Source organism: Zonotrichia leucophrys, chromosome 4, assembly GCF_028769735.1.
Source record: "Zonotrichia leucophrys gambelii isolate GWCS_2022_RI chromosome 4, RI_Zleu_2.0, whole genome shotgun sequence".
In the NCBI taxonomy this organism is placed as follows: domain Eukaryota; kingdom Metazoa; phylum Chordata; class Aves; order Passeriformes; family Passerellidae; genus Zonotrichia; species Zonotrichia leucophrys.
This window is the reverse complement of record NC_088173.1, coordinates 25,855,546-25,872,655: the sequence shown is the minus strand read 5'-3', so window position 1 is coordinate 25,872,655 and position 17,110 is coordinate 25,855,546. Positions and strand designations below refer to the sequence as shown.

General features: G+C 40.7%; 1 protein-coding gene across 2 annotated transcripts in view; it reads left to right on the top strand.

Moving 5' to 3' along the window:
• The first annotated feature begins 2,029 nt into the window (after nucleotides 1–2,029).
• Nucleotides 2,030–17,110, top strand: part of EMCN (endomucin) — a 53,730-nt gene continuing 38,649 nt past the window's right edge. The window contains exon 1 of one of the 2 annotated variants that reach the window (XM_064710884.1): nucleotides 2,030–2,444. In XM_064710884.1, coding sequence (XP_064566954.1) covers nucleotides 2,261–2,444 — 184 coding nt within the window. In that variant the 5' untranslated portion in view covers nucleotides 2,030–2,260. The remainder of the gene's footprint in view (nucleotides 2,445–17,110) is intronic. The other variant, XM_064710883.1, reaches the window with a different exon arrangement.

Genomic DNA, 17,110 nt, shown 5'->3' with positions numbered 1-17,110 from the left:
GTTGCAAGGAACCACCACAGTCACCATCTTAAGCTGCAGCAACTCCTTGGGGAGCTGTTGTTCAGATAAACAGCAAACCATTACTCATTTAGGCATTCAGACAGTTTCTCTGGGTCTCAAAACCCAAGGAAAGGATTCTGTCCTCATATCTTCATGCCTCCTAGATCTTGCAGAGATTTTATTTCAGTCAATAAAATAATATCCCTTTCTGTATCCTTCTTCTGCATTAACATTTCAGGTGGTAGCAATAAAAGGTTAGAGTCCCTCTTATTACATTAGGATCAGTACTAACCTGGGATGAATTTACTCTCTGTGTTCAGATTTGTCATCTTTATTGAAGGCTCTCTGCTGCAGCAGTTATTGCTTTCCTAGGCCATTCTAACTTTAAGTCCTACGTCAGCAGAAAATGAGCATAAAAACAGAGCACTGGTGCAACTCCCTTGCATAATCTGATGAACTTGGCAAAAATGTCATTGCGTGGCCCACTACTTTGTGAGTCAAGTTTTTATTTCTATGGGATCCTTTTCAACAATGCTGAGAACACAGTCCAGCTATGGAGAACTTACATGTTTGCATCTCTCATGGGTGCAAATACCCAAGTTTGTCCAGATGAAGTGCCAGAAATTCATTGCCTGCCATCAGATTTCTGTTGAGCACCAACTTCTGTCACCTGCAGAGGATGTGTCAGAGTCTTAAGATGTAGCAATGTAATTTCTTTAAACAAAAGTTGTGTCAGTCTTCTCCCAATTAACAAGCAGTAGGACAAGAGGAAGTGGCCTCAAGTTGCATCAGGGGACGTTCAGGCTGGATATAAGAAAGATTTCATCACAGAAAGGGTTGTCAACCATTGAAAAGGGTGCCCAGGAAAGCAGTTGATTTGTCATCCCTGGAGATATTTAAAAGATGTAGATGTGGCACCTTGGGACAGGGTTTAGTGGTGGCCTTGATAATGTTGGGTCAGAGGTTGAGTGCAATGATCTCAGAGGTCTTTTCCAGCCTAAACAATTCTGTGATTCCACACATAATGCCGAGCTGCTACCATTTTCCTCATCCCATGGATAAAGCAGCACTGTGGCTGGAAGCACTGTGGGTTAGCTATTGGAAGTTCCTGCATGTGAAGCCATTCCAAAATTTCCCCTTATAGCTAGAACCTGTCACAAAGAAAAAAGTTGTTAATTACTGAAATAAGTAGAGTTGGATATTTAATCAGTCAGGCTGTTTATGAGATCAATTTTTCCAGTTTTTCCTGAGAGCTGACAAAGAGGCAGAAGAGCAAACATAATGCACTTTATTCTCATTGTGGTTGAAGGTTTATGATTAATTGCCTTCAGCTGCATTGAATCTCTAAGGGGCAGAGCACAGAACTATTACAAGATCATGTTTTGATATCCTTCAGCTCTAGAGTTCTGCTAAGATTTCTTCCACAGATGTTGAAGAAATTGCTGTAAGAAGGGGGGATACCAAAATTTTGTACTCAGTTCTGAGGAGGAGAAGAGAGAGAGAATCTGTGCTGGTTGATTAGACAGCTCAGGTAAGAAGCTTGCTTTGGGGGTCTGTACTCCCATCCCATGGCACAGCAAGTACCTAAACAGAAGAATTTAAAAATCCTTTCCATTACTAATGGAGCAGATACAGTCAAAGCTAGATGCAACTTCTCAAAGTAAAAAAAAAAAAAAAAAAAAAAAAGTACCCATTTTCATGTTTTCTTTACACCCCAGCTCTAACTCTGCACAGCCCAGAGCCTTTCACTGCTGGGGCACCTTGTTGGGGCCACTTCCTCTCCCTATTCTGGTGGCCCTTGCATCCTGTTGGTTGCAGGATAGCAGCTCTCTCAGGGAGACTCTCTGCCTTTAACATGAAGCAGCTGTGATTTTCAGCAGGGCCACTTTAACAGCCCAGAAAAGAGCCACCTGAGGGCTCTTGTTGCTTGTTTTGCTCTTCTGTTCCTGGCTGTGTTATCCCCCTCTACCTGGGCTCACTCGCTGCTCACAAACATGTGCTTTAAAAGTGTCCCAAGCTCCAGTATGAAAGCTGGTGATGTATTATGTATCCTAAGGAAAGATTTGCCTCTGTTCAGAAACCTTCCTGACCTCATGACTGAAGAAGAACAAAATAATGTATTAACAAAAACATGGTTCACTGCCAAAGAAAAGGAGTTCCTGTAAGGACTGAAACAATAAATCTCCTCTGTACTGAACTCCCAGAGGGAGTATGTTGTGTTTCCTCCTGTTCTTTATCAAAGTCCCCAAAATAAGCAGGAATGGGCAGTGACCAGGCACAGTCACCACACACCTTTTTCCATGGAGTAATTAAGGCCTGCCTCAGAGTGAGAGCACTCCCTGCCCAGCTGCGCAAGGGAGAGCTGACAGCACTACCACCGAGCATGAAGCTCCTGGGGACTGCCTTCTTTTTCCTTGCTGTACTCTGTGTTTGCACTGTGGGAGGTAAGTTCTTTGGCTTTTTTGGATAGACTTGTCACATCTCTCAAGTGGTTTGTGAACAAAAGCTGAGCTGTCAGTCGGTGTGTGCTTTTTCTTCATTTCTACTGCAGTGATTGAAAGACTGTGTGTTGGAGGAGAAGGTACTAACTGGCAGCTGAGTTATATGTGCTCTGTGAAAAACTTTCCTGCCATTGTATTTTTGTGACAGTTTTCTTTCTAGGTGTCATGAAGCTCCTAAATCTGAGAGGAGTCAAAAGCAGAGGTGTATTTACAAAAGTTTGCAGTTCTGTTTTTCTTCTACATGTTAAAGCATTTTTTGCAAAGATAACTTTAAGGGGACAATTGAAATGCCTGAAAGATGTTACAATTTTTGTGCTTGCAAGTTAGATCCATCCTGATAGATTTCCCTTGCACTATCTAGCTATAGGTTTGGCCAAGAATGTCTTTAAGAAATTATTTTTGTTTTGGCCCCAAAGATATAGGGACTTAAAACATCTGTCAAGTGTCGGATAATGAGGGGTGCAAGCCTAGGGGTCACATTGGTTACTGGGCACAGTATCTTTTAGGTATGATTCTTAAATGCACAGATTTAATACAACTTTTGGTGTTCAGGTGGTCACTGAACTGATGTTTTCATTATTCTTCAGCTTAAAAGATCTTGCTTTTAAAATGGAATTAACTAGTAAAACCTGAAAGGGTGAAAGAACCTGCAACAAGGGTCAGAGTCTATCATCATCTTTGCCAAAAGATACATTTGAAGTAAATTCTGCCTTTTATCTGTACTTTTATTTTCCATCTCTCTGGGCTACAGCTTCTACAAGTGCCTATACATTTCCTGAAAAGGATCTATTAACCAGAATTAAAATTTGATAACACTAGATTACCTGATCTAAATGAAGTTAATCAACTTTTGCTCAGGTTATGTGTTGAAATCTAGTATTTTGTGGTGTATCTTATTCTATTGCTTGGGCTCATTGCTGTTAGGAAAACAGATCAATAAAGGAGATTAAAAATAAACCTGTGCCACAGAAAGAACTGCTTTTAAAGTTATGTTAAGTACAAGCCCCAAAAGTCTGTCTTGAGGTGCTATTTATTCTCTGTCTGCTATTCCTTATAAAAATAGTCTTCCTGTCATTGTCAAAGCTTTAATTTAACAATTTCTGAAAAGCAAAGTGGAGTTGCATCAAAAAGAGCATGTTTAACACAACAGTCCATAAAGCTTACCAGAAAGCAACATGCAAAGGTGGGAGGAATCCTAAAAAAAGGATTTTTCCTCCTCTGCATGATATGAACATGGCAGAAATTATGACAGTGAATAAGCAGATTTTATATATGATACATTTGTTCTGAACAATTTTGGTTCTGTAAAACAGGAAAAAAAAGTATTTTTAACACTTAATTGCAAGGTAGATGTGGTGGTGAAATTCTATTGGTAAATTCATGCTAGAAAATTAGGAAAATTTATGGGGAAATTTGGAGTATGTTTTTTTCTACCTTGTGAAATAAAGTTATACGCGCTGGTCACGCTTGCTTCTGGCAGCCACATGCACCAACCTGTTAAGACAGAAGTGGTTTTATTGTCTGTTGTGCAAAGCTGGACCAGATTATTTGGATTTCCACTTTTTGTGATCTCTAAAGTGCTCTGGTCATCTGGGCTATAACAGCAGAATCTTGTAATCCAAAGCTGGGAAGTGATGGTGAGGAGACTCACGCCAGTCTCCCTTTTTTGAGCATTGGAGACAGCAACAAGACTTTTCTCCAGCTGTTTAGTATTATTAAATGATAAATAATAATATAGTTCTTATATATAATATGATTTTTAGAGAAGGCCAAATCCCACCCCAGTGTTTTAATACTCCCTCCCCCAGGTTTTGGAGTAGTTTGCTTTCAAAGCTCACCAAGACAAATGTGTGGGCTTCCAACTTTTTCATTTGCTACACACAAGGTGTTTGTCCGTGTACTTTTTGTATATCATACATAGGACATTTCCACTGCAGTTAGTAAAGAATATACCTGGTCTTCTGTGAGGCTTCCAAATTTCATGCTTTTTCTTCAGCTGTATGCTCATAGTGCTTTTCTTTGCAATTTTCTGACTTGTCCTGGGATCTTTCATCCTCAAAAGCCCATAATGTTTCAGCAGAGTCTGCCCTCTGTCAGCACATTACTAGAGGCTCAGTTAAGTACAGATGTGGAGGCTGATAGCCTCCTGACAACTTGTTCTTCCTACCTAGACTTTTGTCAACCCTCTGGGAGTTAAATGGCATGCTTAAAATAGGAGCATGCTCATCTCAAGATGTTCAGCTCTCCTGGCATATTGCTCTTTATTCTTACCTGTTCCAAAATGTAGCTCAAATAAAAATGCTTTCTAGCATTTTTCTAGGTTGGTTCATAGCATTTTCAGCTTTAAACAGGCAGCACTGGAATGTGTCAAAAAATACAATGTCAAATTATAGTAATCAAATATGAATGCTCTTGAATCTGCCTTAGGATGTAATTACTTTAAAAATGTGTAAAGGTGAACTTGTCTCCTTCTAAAAGATGAGAGGAGAAGCCTTGGCATGTGCTTATAATGTAAGTGTTTAGATGTTGCATTTTCTTGTGCCTTGGTCTTGGAATACAGCGTGGGGTGGCTGCACAGCACAGCAAGCATCCTCCCCGCAGTGCTGGTAGCACAGCACTGCATCCTTCTCACCAGGCAGCCAGGCTGGTGTCCTGCAGAAGTGGTGGCAGAGCACAGAGGGCTGTGCTCCTCCTGGCATCAGCTGGAGACAGCCAGAAGTAGCTTTATCTGAGTGCTCTGTCAGTGTTGATGGCATCACAAAGAAACAAGGGAGTTCTTTTTTTGAAAGGTAGGAGCAAATCTTGGCATTGAGAGTTTGGTCCAAATGCCCTGAAGTCGTTTGGAGCTGCTCTGTTTCACTGTGGATCAGCCCTAAAGCATGAGTTTCCCAGCCCCTTTGCTCATTATGGGGATGCTGTGTAGCATCCCAAACCTATAGCACAGCTGATTAATCCTGACTCCCAAGCTGATAGCTTGAGAAAAGTTCCACTGAGCCAGGGCTCCTGTAGTTACTACACACATTTGCAGCTGTCTGAATGCTGCTCCTGTTGATGTAAATTAGAGGAGATGGATAGCCTTTTCCTTTTCCAGCTTCTGTGCTCTCTGCTCACAAGCCCTCAAGTATTTTAAAAATTAATTTTTAAAATTAAATACTAACTAAACTGTTTTGAGCAGTGAAAGCTTTTGAGAATGGTCTCACCTCACTCTGGGTTATTATTCATGTTTGTTCTCTGGAAAACCAGCAAGGCACAGACAGCCAAAGTTGGATCATTTTCTCATTTCTGAAAATTTGAGAAACGTGAATGGGGTTTAGATATTACTTTCTTACATCTTTAACTTGCTGGAACCAAAAGTTTGGATGTCTTGAGATTTTGCCTGTTGTGAAAAAAAAAAAAATTTGTATTTGGTGCTTTCACTGTTTCCAGCAGTTTGCCAAGATTAGTTTTGTGAAAGATCAAGTTATAGTGCTGGAACTTATGATAGCCTTTAATGGAATATTGAATTTTTATCCCTGTGCAGATTTTTTTTGTTCTTTTTTTTTTCCCCCTGCTGCCACAATCCTTTCATTCATTAGATCCTTTGCATTTTGGGGCAGCTTTTGACTAATGGAGTTTAAAGGTGTATTTATTACTGGACAGAAGGAAACTGCATGTTGTATCCCCAAACCTGAAAGCAAGTTTAGTGCATTTACTGAGGATAGAAGCAGATGGCTTGATACCTGCTTGGTTATGATTTACAGCCAAAATAAATGGAAACTGAGTATGAAGGGCAAATTGCCTACAGCATTCTGTTCCAAACCTGGGAAAACATAATGCTGTATAACATGCCCAAAAATTTATTGTCTTTTCTGAAAATTTACCAGAATGTTTTATCTTTTCTTGAGCTGACTCTTTTTATCTGTGTTCAAAACTAGAGTTCTTATTAATCTTCACTAGTTTATAAATTAGGGAAAAAAGATCTGCTGAGGTTTGGTTTGGTTTTGTGGGGCTTTTTTCCTAATTAGGAAAGTACCTTGAATTTGGACTCAAATTGTTTATACATCTGAGTCCTGTGTGGAAAAACCTGCTGAAGTACTTGAACTTTTTTTTTTTTTTGGTACTATAATTTGTACTGCAAAAGTAAAAATTGAAAATAATCTTTAAGGATCTCTTAACCTTGAGATGGGAGTACATTTAACTGGTACTATTTGATAGCCATACTAACTTCAACATGTAAAATTAGTAAAATCTCATGGAAAACCATCATTTTTATTTATGGCCCTTATGAAAGGGGGTGGGGGGAGATGGTGATGTTGTTTGTAATTTTTGCTGCAGCAGCTCAAGGAAGACTCATTAATGGGTTTATTTTGCAATTCTGTAAACAGAGAGACAAAGTTGGATTTGTGTGTAGCAGGTGTTATTTCCAAATACAAGTGAAGAATTAAATACCTGGCTCCTTTGGAAGACAAACAACTACTTTTGGTTGGAACTAGCACTCTAAAAATGGGTTTCTCTATTAAAATAGGTCTCCCTTTAAAACAGAAAGGTCAAAACTCTGATTTGCATCCCTGAAAGTCACTGTCATTGTTCCAGCAGCTGGCATATCACGTAGCAATACCTTGGCACTCCTCTTGTGAAAGTGGATCCTTGGATGCCCTAACAGTGGCATGTGGTATCAGCCAGACCTACCTGCCACAGGAAAAGGGGTTTGACACAATTTAATATGATGTTCTCTCCACACTGTGCCTTCTGGTCCTACCTTCCCATGAGAGAAGACGAGCTGATGGTCTCTTGCTGATATGATGACTTGGAAAAAAATTCAGCAAGTGTCATCTGCTGGGGTGTTGTCGGAAGGGGTAGAAAGCTCTCTGCTGCCACCCACACATGTACTAGAGGCTGGTCTGGAAGGATCCAAATTAATTTAAAAATACTTTTTTTCTCAGCAGTCAGAGTGGCCAAGGACCCCTTTCAGGCCAAACTAACTAGCTGGTGCTCCAAAGGTTATGTTTCAAACTAGGAACAGGACAAGGATTTTCTGGCTGCTTTCATGTGGAAAATGGATACTTGCCTTTGGTACAAGTGCAAATTCTATACTGTTTATCAGTTGATCAGTAGAGTAGTTTTACAACAATTTTGAATCCTTTCTCTTTTTTTTTTTTTTTTTGCAATGGCAGTAATGTGCTTCTGGGTGTTAGCTGCATGTTGTAGACAGCAATGCATCTCAGGTTTCTGAAACCACAGAGCAAGTGGCACATAATTTTGCATCACAATTTTCTGCTGTAAACATTCTGCCTTATCACTCTGACAAAATTATGTCTTTTGCTGGGATGGGAGCACTACACTAGCCTTTCTGTCTGAAGATTTCTACAGGATAAGTAATCATTCTAAAAAGCACATTCAATTTGTCTTAATGGTGTGATTTCTCAGTGTGATTGATGGTGTGATTTACTTGGTGTGAGGAGTGTCAGTGTAACTTTAGGGTTAAATCAATTAACATTATGATATTAATGAGATGTTTGTTCTTCCTGGAGATTTCTTCTTTCATAATCTTTCGCAGGAGATTAATGTTGGTTTTGGGCTTGAGAAATTCAGCTATTGAAGCAACAACTGATAAGAATGGCAAACACTTTGGATTTTAGTTGTTTTGAGGAAAACAATGCCAGGAGATTTTCTAACCTTCTTGGCCAATTTGCATTATTTTCCTCTACAAATTACTTATTTGTTGAGGCATCTTTCCACTTCATATAAATTACCTGAAGTGATCAGAACCCCATATATTCCTTAATTTTTTGCTACATTTCCTACTTTTTCTCATGCACAAAATTGAGTCTAAGGTTTTGTTTGAAATACAGTGTTGATAACCTTCTGAACATTACTATATGGGTGCTATCTATCCCATTGGGAGGATAGCCTGAAATAATCTTTCCTAGACAGATGAATTACTCCTCCTCATCTCAGCATGGGTTATATATCACAACAATATAGATGATGTAAATATAGGTGTTTGCAAACTCATTCAAAGGTTACAGAAGCAAAGATATCACCAAGTATTTCTATACAAAATGGCAAAAATAGGTGATGATTACTCTGCAAAGAAATGTGTAATTCAAACCCTTTCCACCCAAATTCCAGGTCTCATGTTCAGTAGAGAGGGGCAGCTTTTGGCATGATACATGGCTGATGCTTCCATGGCCACTCAAAGTCCACAAAAGCAGTAATTTGGGGGTTTTCTTTACCCAGGAATTCTAGACACTCTGAAACTCCTGCCGAGCTGTCAAACCTCATCTACCCCTAACTCCTACAGATGCTCATAAAGTCAGAAATGTGTGGTGTGTTGAAGGAAATGTTTGGGACCAGTGTGCAGTTCCACTCTTGTTACTCATTCTTGCAAAGGACTGTTAAAACCTCTTTGTGAAAACTACTGAATTCTTTGAGTTATGGAGCTTTCTGGATGTCCTATAGAGTCCAGATGGAGTCTGGACATCCTCTGTTTTGACTCAGATCACATAAGCCTTGGAAGTTGTAGCTACACCAAGGGCTGGCTGCCCAGAAAGGCTCTTCCAGCAGAGCAATTTTAGGTTCTCTTTAGGAAGTTTTTTTTCTTATAAGAGTAGTTTATAAATATATTTGCTGTTATTCAGAAGATAGCAAATGTATTTTAAAAAGTGTTGGGCTTGCAACAACTCACTAGTTTCCAACATGCCAGCAACAAAAAAAAATTACTCACTCAAGATCTATGCCAAATAACCCAGTCCGTGAGATGTGCAAGGGAAGGACACAGCACATGTACTAGAGGAAAAAAAATCCTCCCAGAGCACAGTGGTTTTTTGGTTCTCTGCACATTTTATCCTATCCAGTTCAAATGGCTCCAGAGGATTCCACTACTTTTGCAAGCTATCCCCAGTGCTAATGGAGTCATGTGGCTGGCATGTCTTAATGCTCTTTAATTTAGGTGAACTAGTGCACAATTTATCTTACTGACTTAGAGATGCTTTCTTGTAGTGCACTGTCTGCTTCTTCCTTATTTGCTTTCGCCTTGCATTTCCAAGAGCTGGCAGGAGCTGCTGTTTCCAGATGCAAAATGGAAAGTGGGGATTGATCATTCATGGGAGGAAAGGTTGAAGAAGAGCAGAAAGGTTTGTGTAGGAATGGAACAGCTTATTTACAATTGTAATGTAATAGTTGTAATTGTCCTGGGAATACAATTGCTCTAATTGCCAATGAAAGTACAAGGGGTGTCTATAGCTGTTCACCAGCATGATGGGATCAGCTCCCAGCTCACCATGGCTTCCCAGTGCACCGACTGGGAGCTGGGATTTTGACAGGCCTGAGAATCCTGAATATGGGCCTCTCTGTTCCCCCCGCAAGCTGTTTTTCCGGGCAGGAGCCAGCGTGGCTAATGCAGTAGTTCCCACTGCTCTTTGGTAGGATGAGTCCTCAGTGCTGACACTCTGTTTCAAGTGCTCTTTGTAGTAACTTTGTTTTTAAATGGGAATTCTTTGTTACATAAAGCATGTGAGAAGATTTTTAGTTTTGCATCTGACCTTAGCAGTTGTATAAGATTGGTAGAAATTCAGAACATCGTGAGTTATAATCAGCTTGGCAAGATAGAGACAGGCAAGAGAAGGTCTTCATCAGCTGTATATGCCAATTAGAGAAATGAGATTTTCAAAGTGTTCCCTTCGTCCTTGCATATGAAGTAACTCCAGTGAGACTGTGCTGCACGCAGGGCTTACAAAGCCCATTTGGGGCCTTCCCTTTGGGATATTCTGTACCATTTAACCTTTGTTCCAGGCAGTGTGGAAAAGATGAAGAGAGTCTCAATGGACCAGTGAGCATGGAATTACATTAATTATAGAAGGAATTTACAGTGTTTCCACAGAGTTTTCTGACAGGAACTGCTTTTTGATGTTCCAGAGGCTTTCAGAGCTTTGTCAGGAACAGAATGGCATGGGCGGGTGTGGCTAAAATGGGTGTCTGGGCTGATCCCGGATGTTCTAAAAATAAATACATCATAGCAGACACTGCAGTGACCCTTTCCTGAATTATACAATTAGTCATGCTGCTGGAGATGCACTTGGGTCACAAACATAGCACAGAGCTATATGACTTTCCTAACTTCTGCAGCACATGGAAAAGGAGAGCTGCTGATTGACCGGGGCTCAGCTTCCGCTCTGGCTGTTCTGTATCTGCCCTACCCAAACGAGCTCTTTCATGGGAAACAAAAATAGGTTTGCCAATAGCACGTTAAGGAAAAAGCATTCTAAGCATTACAATTTTCTCTCTGCCTTCTGGGTGGGGGTGAATTGCATCAACACTTATCCCTTCCTGTTGCAAGGAAAGGGGCTCTCCTTTGTTTCTTTTTCTCCTTCTGCTCAGCAATGCACAATATGTATAAAGCTTTCTATATAAAATTGCACACTCTAAGGACATTTTTCAAATTTATTTAGCTTGACTAACACAAGGGGAGGGGGTGGCAGTTCATTTTCTGTACTGTAATATAGTCCTTAGAAACTCCTAGCTTTTATCTTACAAGTGGACAAACAAATATATCACAATCAAAGGGTGACAATCTGGTGATTTAAATAGCTTTAAGGGGTTTAATTAAAACCTATTAAATACTTTTAACGAGTTTAAATAAAAAGAAGAGCAGAGCTTGGAGCCTTCATTCAAGGAGAGCTGGAGTGCTGATGAGCATGCTGAGCACATTTATCATTCTGTGGAGTGCAAACAATGTACTCATCCCTCTGTGGTACACAGCAATAGAGATATCCACCAACCTTCACGTGAGCAGAAGGCACATTGAGAAAACTTGTGATTAAAAGACTTTCATAGGGAGTTTGCTTTTCTTCTAAGGCAATTAAAAAAACCCTTAAAACTGGTTATTTAAGTGCCCAGATTTCTATGTCCACACATGCAGAGAGGCAAATCATGCTGTGCTTGGGTTGTTTCAAATACTCAGTAACACAGGGCATTCATCCAACATTTCACATTGATGTTTTGAGGAGGGGAGCCTCACCAACCTACAGCCGCGCTGGCCGAGGCTGGTCCTTGGCATCTGCCTTGTCAATATTTCTCTGTGCAGCAGGTCCCTAGGCAGGAGCTGTTTGCTGGGTGCTGTGAGCAGGCTTTGTGGGAGCGTTTTGCCTGGGGGTTGGTGATTCCCATGAACTCTCTGCCAATGCTTAGTGTTGGGATGCTAGCCCCATGCCTGGCTGAGCAGGAGGAGCTCTGGGGCAGTGCTGGCACAAAAGCTGAATTTCCTGCCTTCTCTCTGTTCCCTGCTGGAAAAATTGTGGCAGCTACCTCCCTTTCCTTCCTCCCCTCAGTTTTTACTGCTGGCTGCCTCCAGCCCACCCAGTTTATGTTTCCTCTGCAGAAACCAAATCCCATATTGCCCCATTTACTGCTGCCCATTCCCATGCAATGCAGGAGGAGCCCTGGCCCTGTCTCCTTTTCCAGCTATGGGGCTTCACATTTATGCTCTCCCTTCCTTAATATCCATCTCTTTTGGCTGTTTTCAGGTGCTTTTGCCCTTTGTGGGGAGAGTGTTATGTGTCTCTGGCCCAGGAATTTCTCCCTGCCTTTGTGTCCTCCCCATGCTCATGCCTGTGTGTTTTCCCCACTGCTGTGCAGCAGACTGTCTCTGCCGTGTGACACCAGCCTGCAAACCAGGACCAGCAGCTACAGAGAAGAAGTAGAAAGTTGACCCTGAGTGTAAAATCTCCCCATGTAGGATTTGTATAGTTTGTTTTTGTATAGTTTGTTTGTTGCTGAAGAGAGACGTGACTGGAAGGAAGGTGACAGCTTGACAAACCGGAGGTGGTTTCCCACCTCCCTAGGCAGCGGGGATCTCAGGCTTCCAGCTTGTTGCCATCAGGCAGCAAAGGATGTGGCCTTTCTCCCTGCCTTATGGTTTTAGCACTGCCTGCAGTATCTAAATACACCTCACAGGGATTCACCTCAAACATGGCCAGTGTAACTCTGCTCAGGATCTGCACTGTCCTTCCAGCTGCCAATGTGAGAATTTCACAGCGGAGAAAATCCTGAGGTGGAAAATGCCTTATGTTGCAGGAGGCTGTGTTAAGACCTTTTGCAGCAGTGCAAAACCATTGTGAGACCAGGCTGGAAAACTGTGCAATTCTGGCTTTTGCTGGTAGTGAAGTGGCAGTGACCAGCATGGGGCTGTTACTGGGGACACAGCTTTCCTTTCACCAGGGGCTGTCACAGCCTGAGGGTTGTGTGCAGGTCCTCTTACAGGCACAGCTGAATGTGTGTGTGAGGCATGCCACACTTTGGGTATTGCTTAGTGTACTAAAGAAATGTGGAAACACAAAGTTTGAGGGGTTTTTTGAGTTTGCTTCAAATTCATGAAGTTTGCAAATGGCTTTGTTTAATTTAATATCCTTCCACACACTTATCTGCTGCGTCAGCTGTTATCAGCTTCAGCCATTCACAGGATTACATCAGAACCTTGGTTCCCATTTAAAATCTACTTTATGTGACTATAGAAGGAAAATCTAAAGTACAAGTCCTTAAGGATGAAACACTAGAAACTATTAAATACTAGAATCAGTACTACTTCTATAAGGTTAATTTTTCAGAAAAAAAAAATCTGGGTGGGGGGGGATTATTCCCTTTTTTCTAAAAATTTATTTCTGGAGTATTCAATGGTTTTTTTTTATTTGTGATCTTTGAATAGCAAGAAAGGAGTTGATGTTTCCAAACAGCACTGTTAAAATTGCACTTAAACCTCTTCTATTAGTGTACCTGTATTTTTGTTCTTTGGATAATGTATGAACCTTTATACAAAATGCACTACAAAAGAAAAAATAAATTTATCTCAAGAGTTAGGGTAAATGGTCATGCGCTGGAAAGAAAGACAAATGAGTTGTGAAAACAGAAATAGGAGAAGTGCAAGGACTGTACTGGGCCTGGGGAAAGGTGAGATAAGAGAATGTAGAGATGAAGCAGCATTAAATGAAAGAGAAAAGGTAACAGACAACAGAGCTCCAAGGTAAGAGTAAACAAGTTGTTTACTTGGTGTCAGGCAGCAGCTATTTCTTGGGACCTCTGAGTTCCCATATCAGTCCCAGAGTGTCTACAAGGACAGCTATCACTTTCTTGATAAAGGACCTTTTTTTTTTTCTTTTTACTGGAACTGTGGTTTCAGGAGGCTCTTTCATGGTCACGAGGGCTGGCAGAATTATCATTGCCTAGAAAGAGATCACTATTTATTCCTGATGGTATGGAAAAACAGAAATTAAAAAAGCAACTTTGACTTCTCCATAACTTGTGTGTAGTTGCAAAGGCCCAGGGTCACACAAAAAAACCCATAATACAACATCCTGAAAGAGAGTAGGTTTAGATCAGATATTAGGAAGAAATTTTTTACTAGAATTAGAGTAGAATTAGTTAGGGTGGTGAGGTACTGGAACAGGTTGCCTGGGGAAGCTGTGGATGCTTTTTCCCTGGAAGTGTTCAAGACCAGACTGGATGAGCTCTGAGCAAACTGGTCTAGTGGAAAATGTCCCTGCCAACAGCAGGGAGACTGGACTTACATCATCTTTAAGGTCCCTTCCAACCCAAACCATTCTGTGATTCTGTGATAATACATAATACACAAACATAACATAAACACCTGTAGGTTCTGCTTTATAACCTTAAAGCAAGGAATTATCATGTGCAGCTTTCCCCAGGACACCTCTTTGGTAATTGGTCCCAGGTAGAGCCAGTAGAGCATTGGTCAGGTTTTGAGTGGGAATATATCACATCCTCATCAGCAAAGTGGTGAAAGCACCAGCTGCTGGCTGTTATGCCAACAGTTGACACAGGCACTGAAATACCTGCAGAGTTTATAGTCCAAATCCCTTGTCCATTACCTCTCATTCAAACTGCAGCAGACATCAGTTTATTCCTTTGCCTTGGCTGCAGCTCCTCCTGCACCTACTGACTGCTGTTGTTGTGCCTTCTGCTAATCCTTCCCTCTCTAGGCTGAGCAAATGTAATGTTTTCAGTCCTTCCTGAGATGTCATTTTTTTCTAGACTTCTGATGATTTTTATGGTTCTCTGCTAACCCCCCACCTCCAGAAATCCACATTCTTTTTCACATGCTTCTGAAGCTGGACCAAGTACTTCATCGGAATGAAAGGATTTAGCCAGGTGGTTTTGGCTATCTAGTGCACTGTCAAGTGAAAGAAATATGAAACAGGCCATTCCACTTGTTATCTGTAACAAGAGTGACTTTTCCATAAAAATAATTTCTTTTCAAAGTTAGGTATTGATGCCAAACCAGACAGCACTTCAATTCAGTAACTCATGTAATGAATATAATCAATATATATTTTGAACTATCTATTAATCTTTAAAAATGTTTTTTCTTTGGCATTTGGTTTTGTATTATCTCGTTCATGTGATGTTTCAAACTTTGTGGTTCATAACCTGTGGTATCCTGTAGGCTGTAAACAGAAGTACTGATATAATAACATGCAATTGTTCCCCTTTTTTTAATGTTTTGATTATGGCAATAACAGGCACCCAATTAATAAGAGGTCAGAACCTGTCTATCTTCCCAGTGTAAAGGTAACAATAATAAGAAAAAGAGAGAGAGAAAAGGTTATGAGTACTCCAAGCTCAGATCTTAGAGACTGAAGCCTACATCAAAAGCTGCAGTCTGAGGACAACTGTGGCCGTCAGTCAGTCCTGTCTAAATTCAATGTCTCCTTCTGAATTTAAAAGGAGAAAGTAAGTTCAGTGTTCTAGTTCATCCATTTCAAAATCTAAAGACCAATGCTTTCATTTTAGAACAAATATGTCATTTAAATCCAACGTAGGAAAGACAATAAATGGAAATTCTGTGAACCTGAAAAAAAACCCAAACAAGACACAACAGTTACTCTCTTTTCAGTTTGGTCTTCTGGCCATGTGTCACATGTTCTTGGATCTTAATTCCTTCATATTTTTCCCTGTGACCCTCTCTTACTGTCTCTAGACCTTTCTGCCCTTCTCTTCTTCCTCTCTTGTTGCGTTTCTCCCAGTCTGGATTTTTTTTTGCCTTATTATCTGCTTTAAAACATGGTGGGTTTGGGGTTTTTTTTCTTTTTGGATCTTACCACCACCAGCATCCCCCCTTCAATCAGCACAGGGTTGTGTCTGAGAGCCTTTCAGCTCCACGTGTGTTCTCTGGACACAAGGGTGCTGCGTCGTGTGTTGCCCATCATCCTTTAGCTGGGTTTATTGCCAGCAAACTGCAGTGGTTTCTGTGTGGAAACAGTGGCTGAGTAGATTTGGTTACTCTTATGTTAGAGTACATCCATGTGCTCTCATATCAGAGGGATCACTGCATTCAAATCTGCTAAAAAAACAGGCAATTGTAACTTTACTTAGTTGTCCATGATCTGAGTCTGCAGCCAACCTGACAGAGGCAGAAAAATGAAGATTTCTGTCCTTCTCTTTGTCTATCAGCCATCTCTAATGGTGAAAATTATTTTTTCTATAATTTTTTTGATCTCTTGCTTTTATCCCCCTTAGGATTCTCGGTAGTTACAATTTAACATTGCAAATAAGAGCATAATAAACCACCAGTTATATCATGTCTTTTAATCAAACAGTTCCCCCCACAATCCTGTCAAGGTTTAAACATTTTTGCATGATGTGTTCAACTTAATTTTAAAGTATAGTTAATTATTCAACATTTTAAGAAAACAATTAATTCATAAAACTCTATTGTACTCTGTTAATTGAATTTATCTTAGTTTATCTCTAACCTGTGATAAAATCAACAAATACTGAGTCATAATAGAACTGTGACTTATTTCACTTTTTTTTTAGTTTTGAGGAAACCTTGGCCTATCAACACGGTTATTAAATGGAACACCTTTAAAAGATGAATAATCTAAGTATTGCAATGAGCTTCCTACAAAGTGATGCTGAATTAGAGGAAGAGTTTTGGGAAGAGTGAGTTTGGGAATGAGCTGATTGGCCAGCTAGTACATTTAGCTGGCATTACAGACATGGTAGCTACTGAGATCTGTTAAAACAAAACCAGCTGAAATGTAGGCACTGTTGAAAAAACATTCTGTTCTAGTGCTGTGGCCTTGTGGTGTGGGGGATTACAGGAGCTTTGTCAGCAGCACATAATGAGATTGAAGAGATGGAAAAATGCTTGCTGTTTAGGGAAACAAGATTGCCTTTAGGTCTCTCAGGATAAAATTTGTTTTCCAAGTTTTTCAAGTGTGGGCTATGAAGCATCACTCTGACTGGGTAACCACGTGGCAAGAAAACCTGTGGTTTAAATGCAGTGTGCACGAGTCTGTGCATGGTGTGACTGTGTCCGTGTGTTCTGGGGAGTAGAGCTGGGGCAGCAGCAGGCCCACAGGGGACTCATTTAATTTTATATAGGATATGCCCATATCAAACTGGGCCAGCATGGGCTCTGAAAAGGCATTATGGAGGCAGCAGCATACCTAGAAAAGATGCCCAAGAAAGTGGGGCTCACTGGGAAGGGGCTGAGACCCGTTAGAAACCTGCAGGTGCCAAGAGCACTGATAACACACTGCTTGGAGAGGAGTTGTAAGGGCTCGTCTGGTTAGACCTTAATACATTTCTGCAGAGCCCCTGCAGTTGTATTA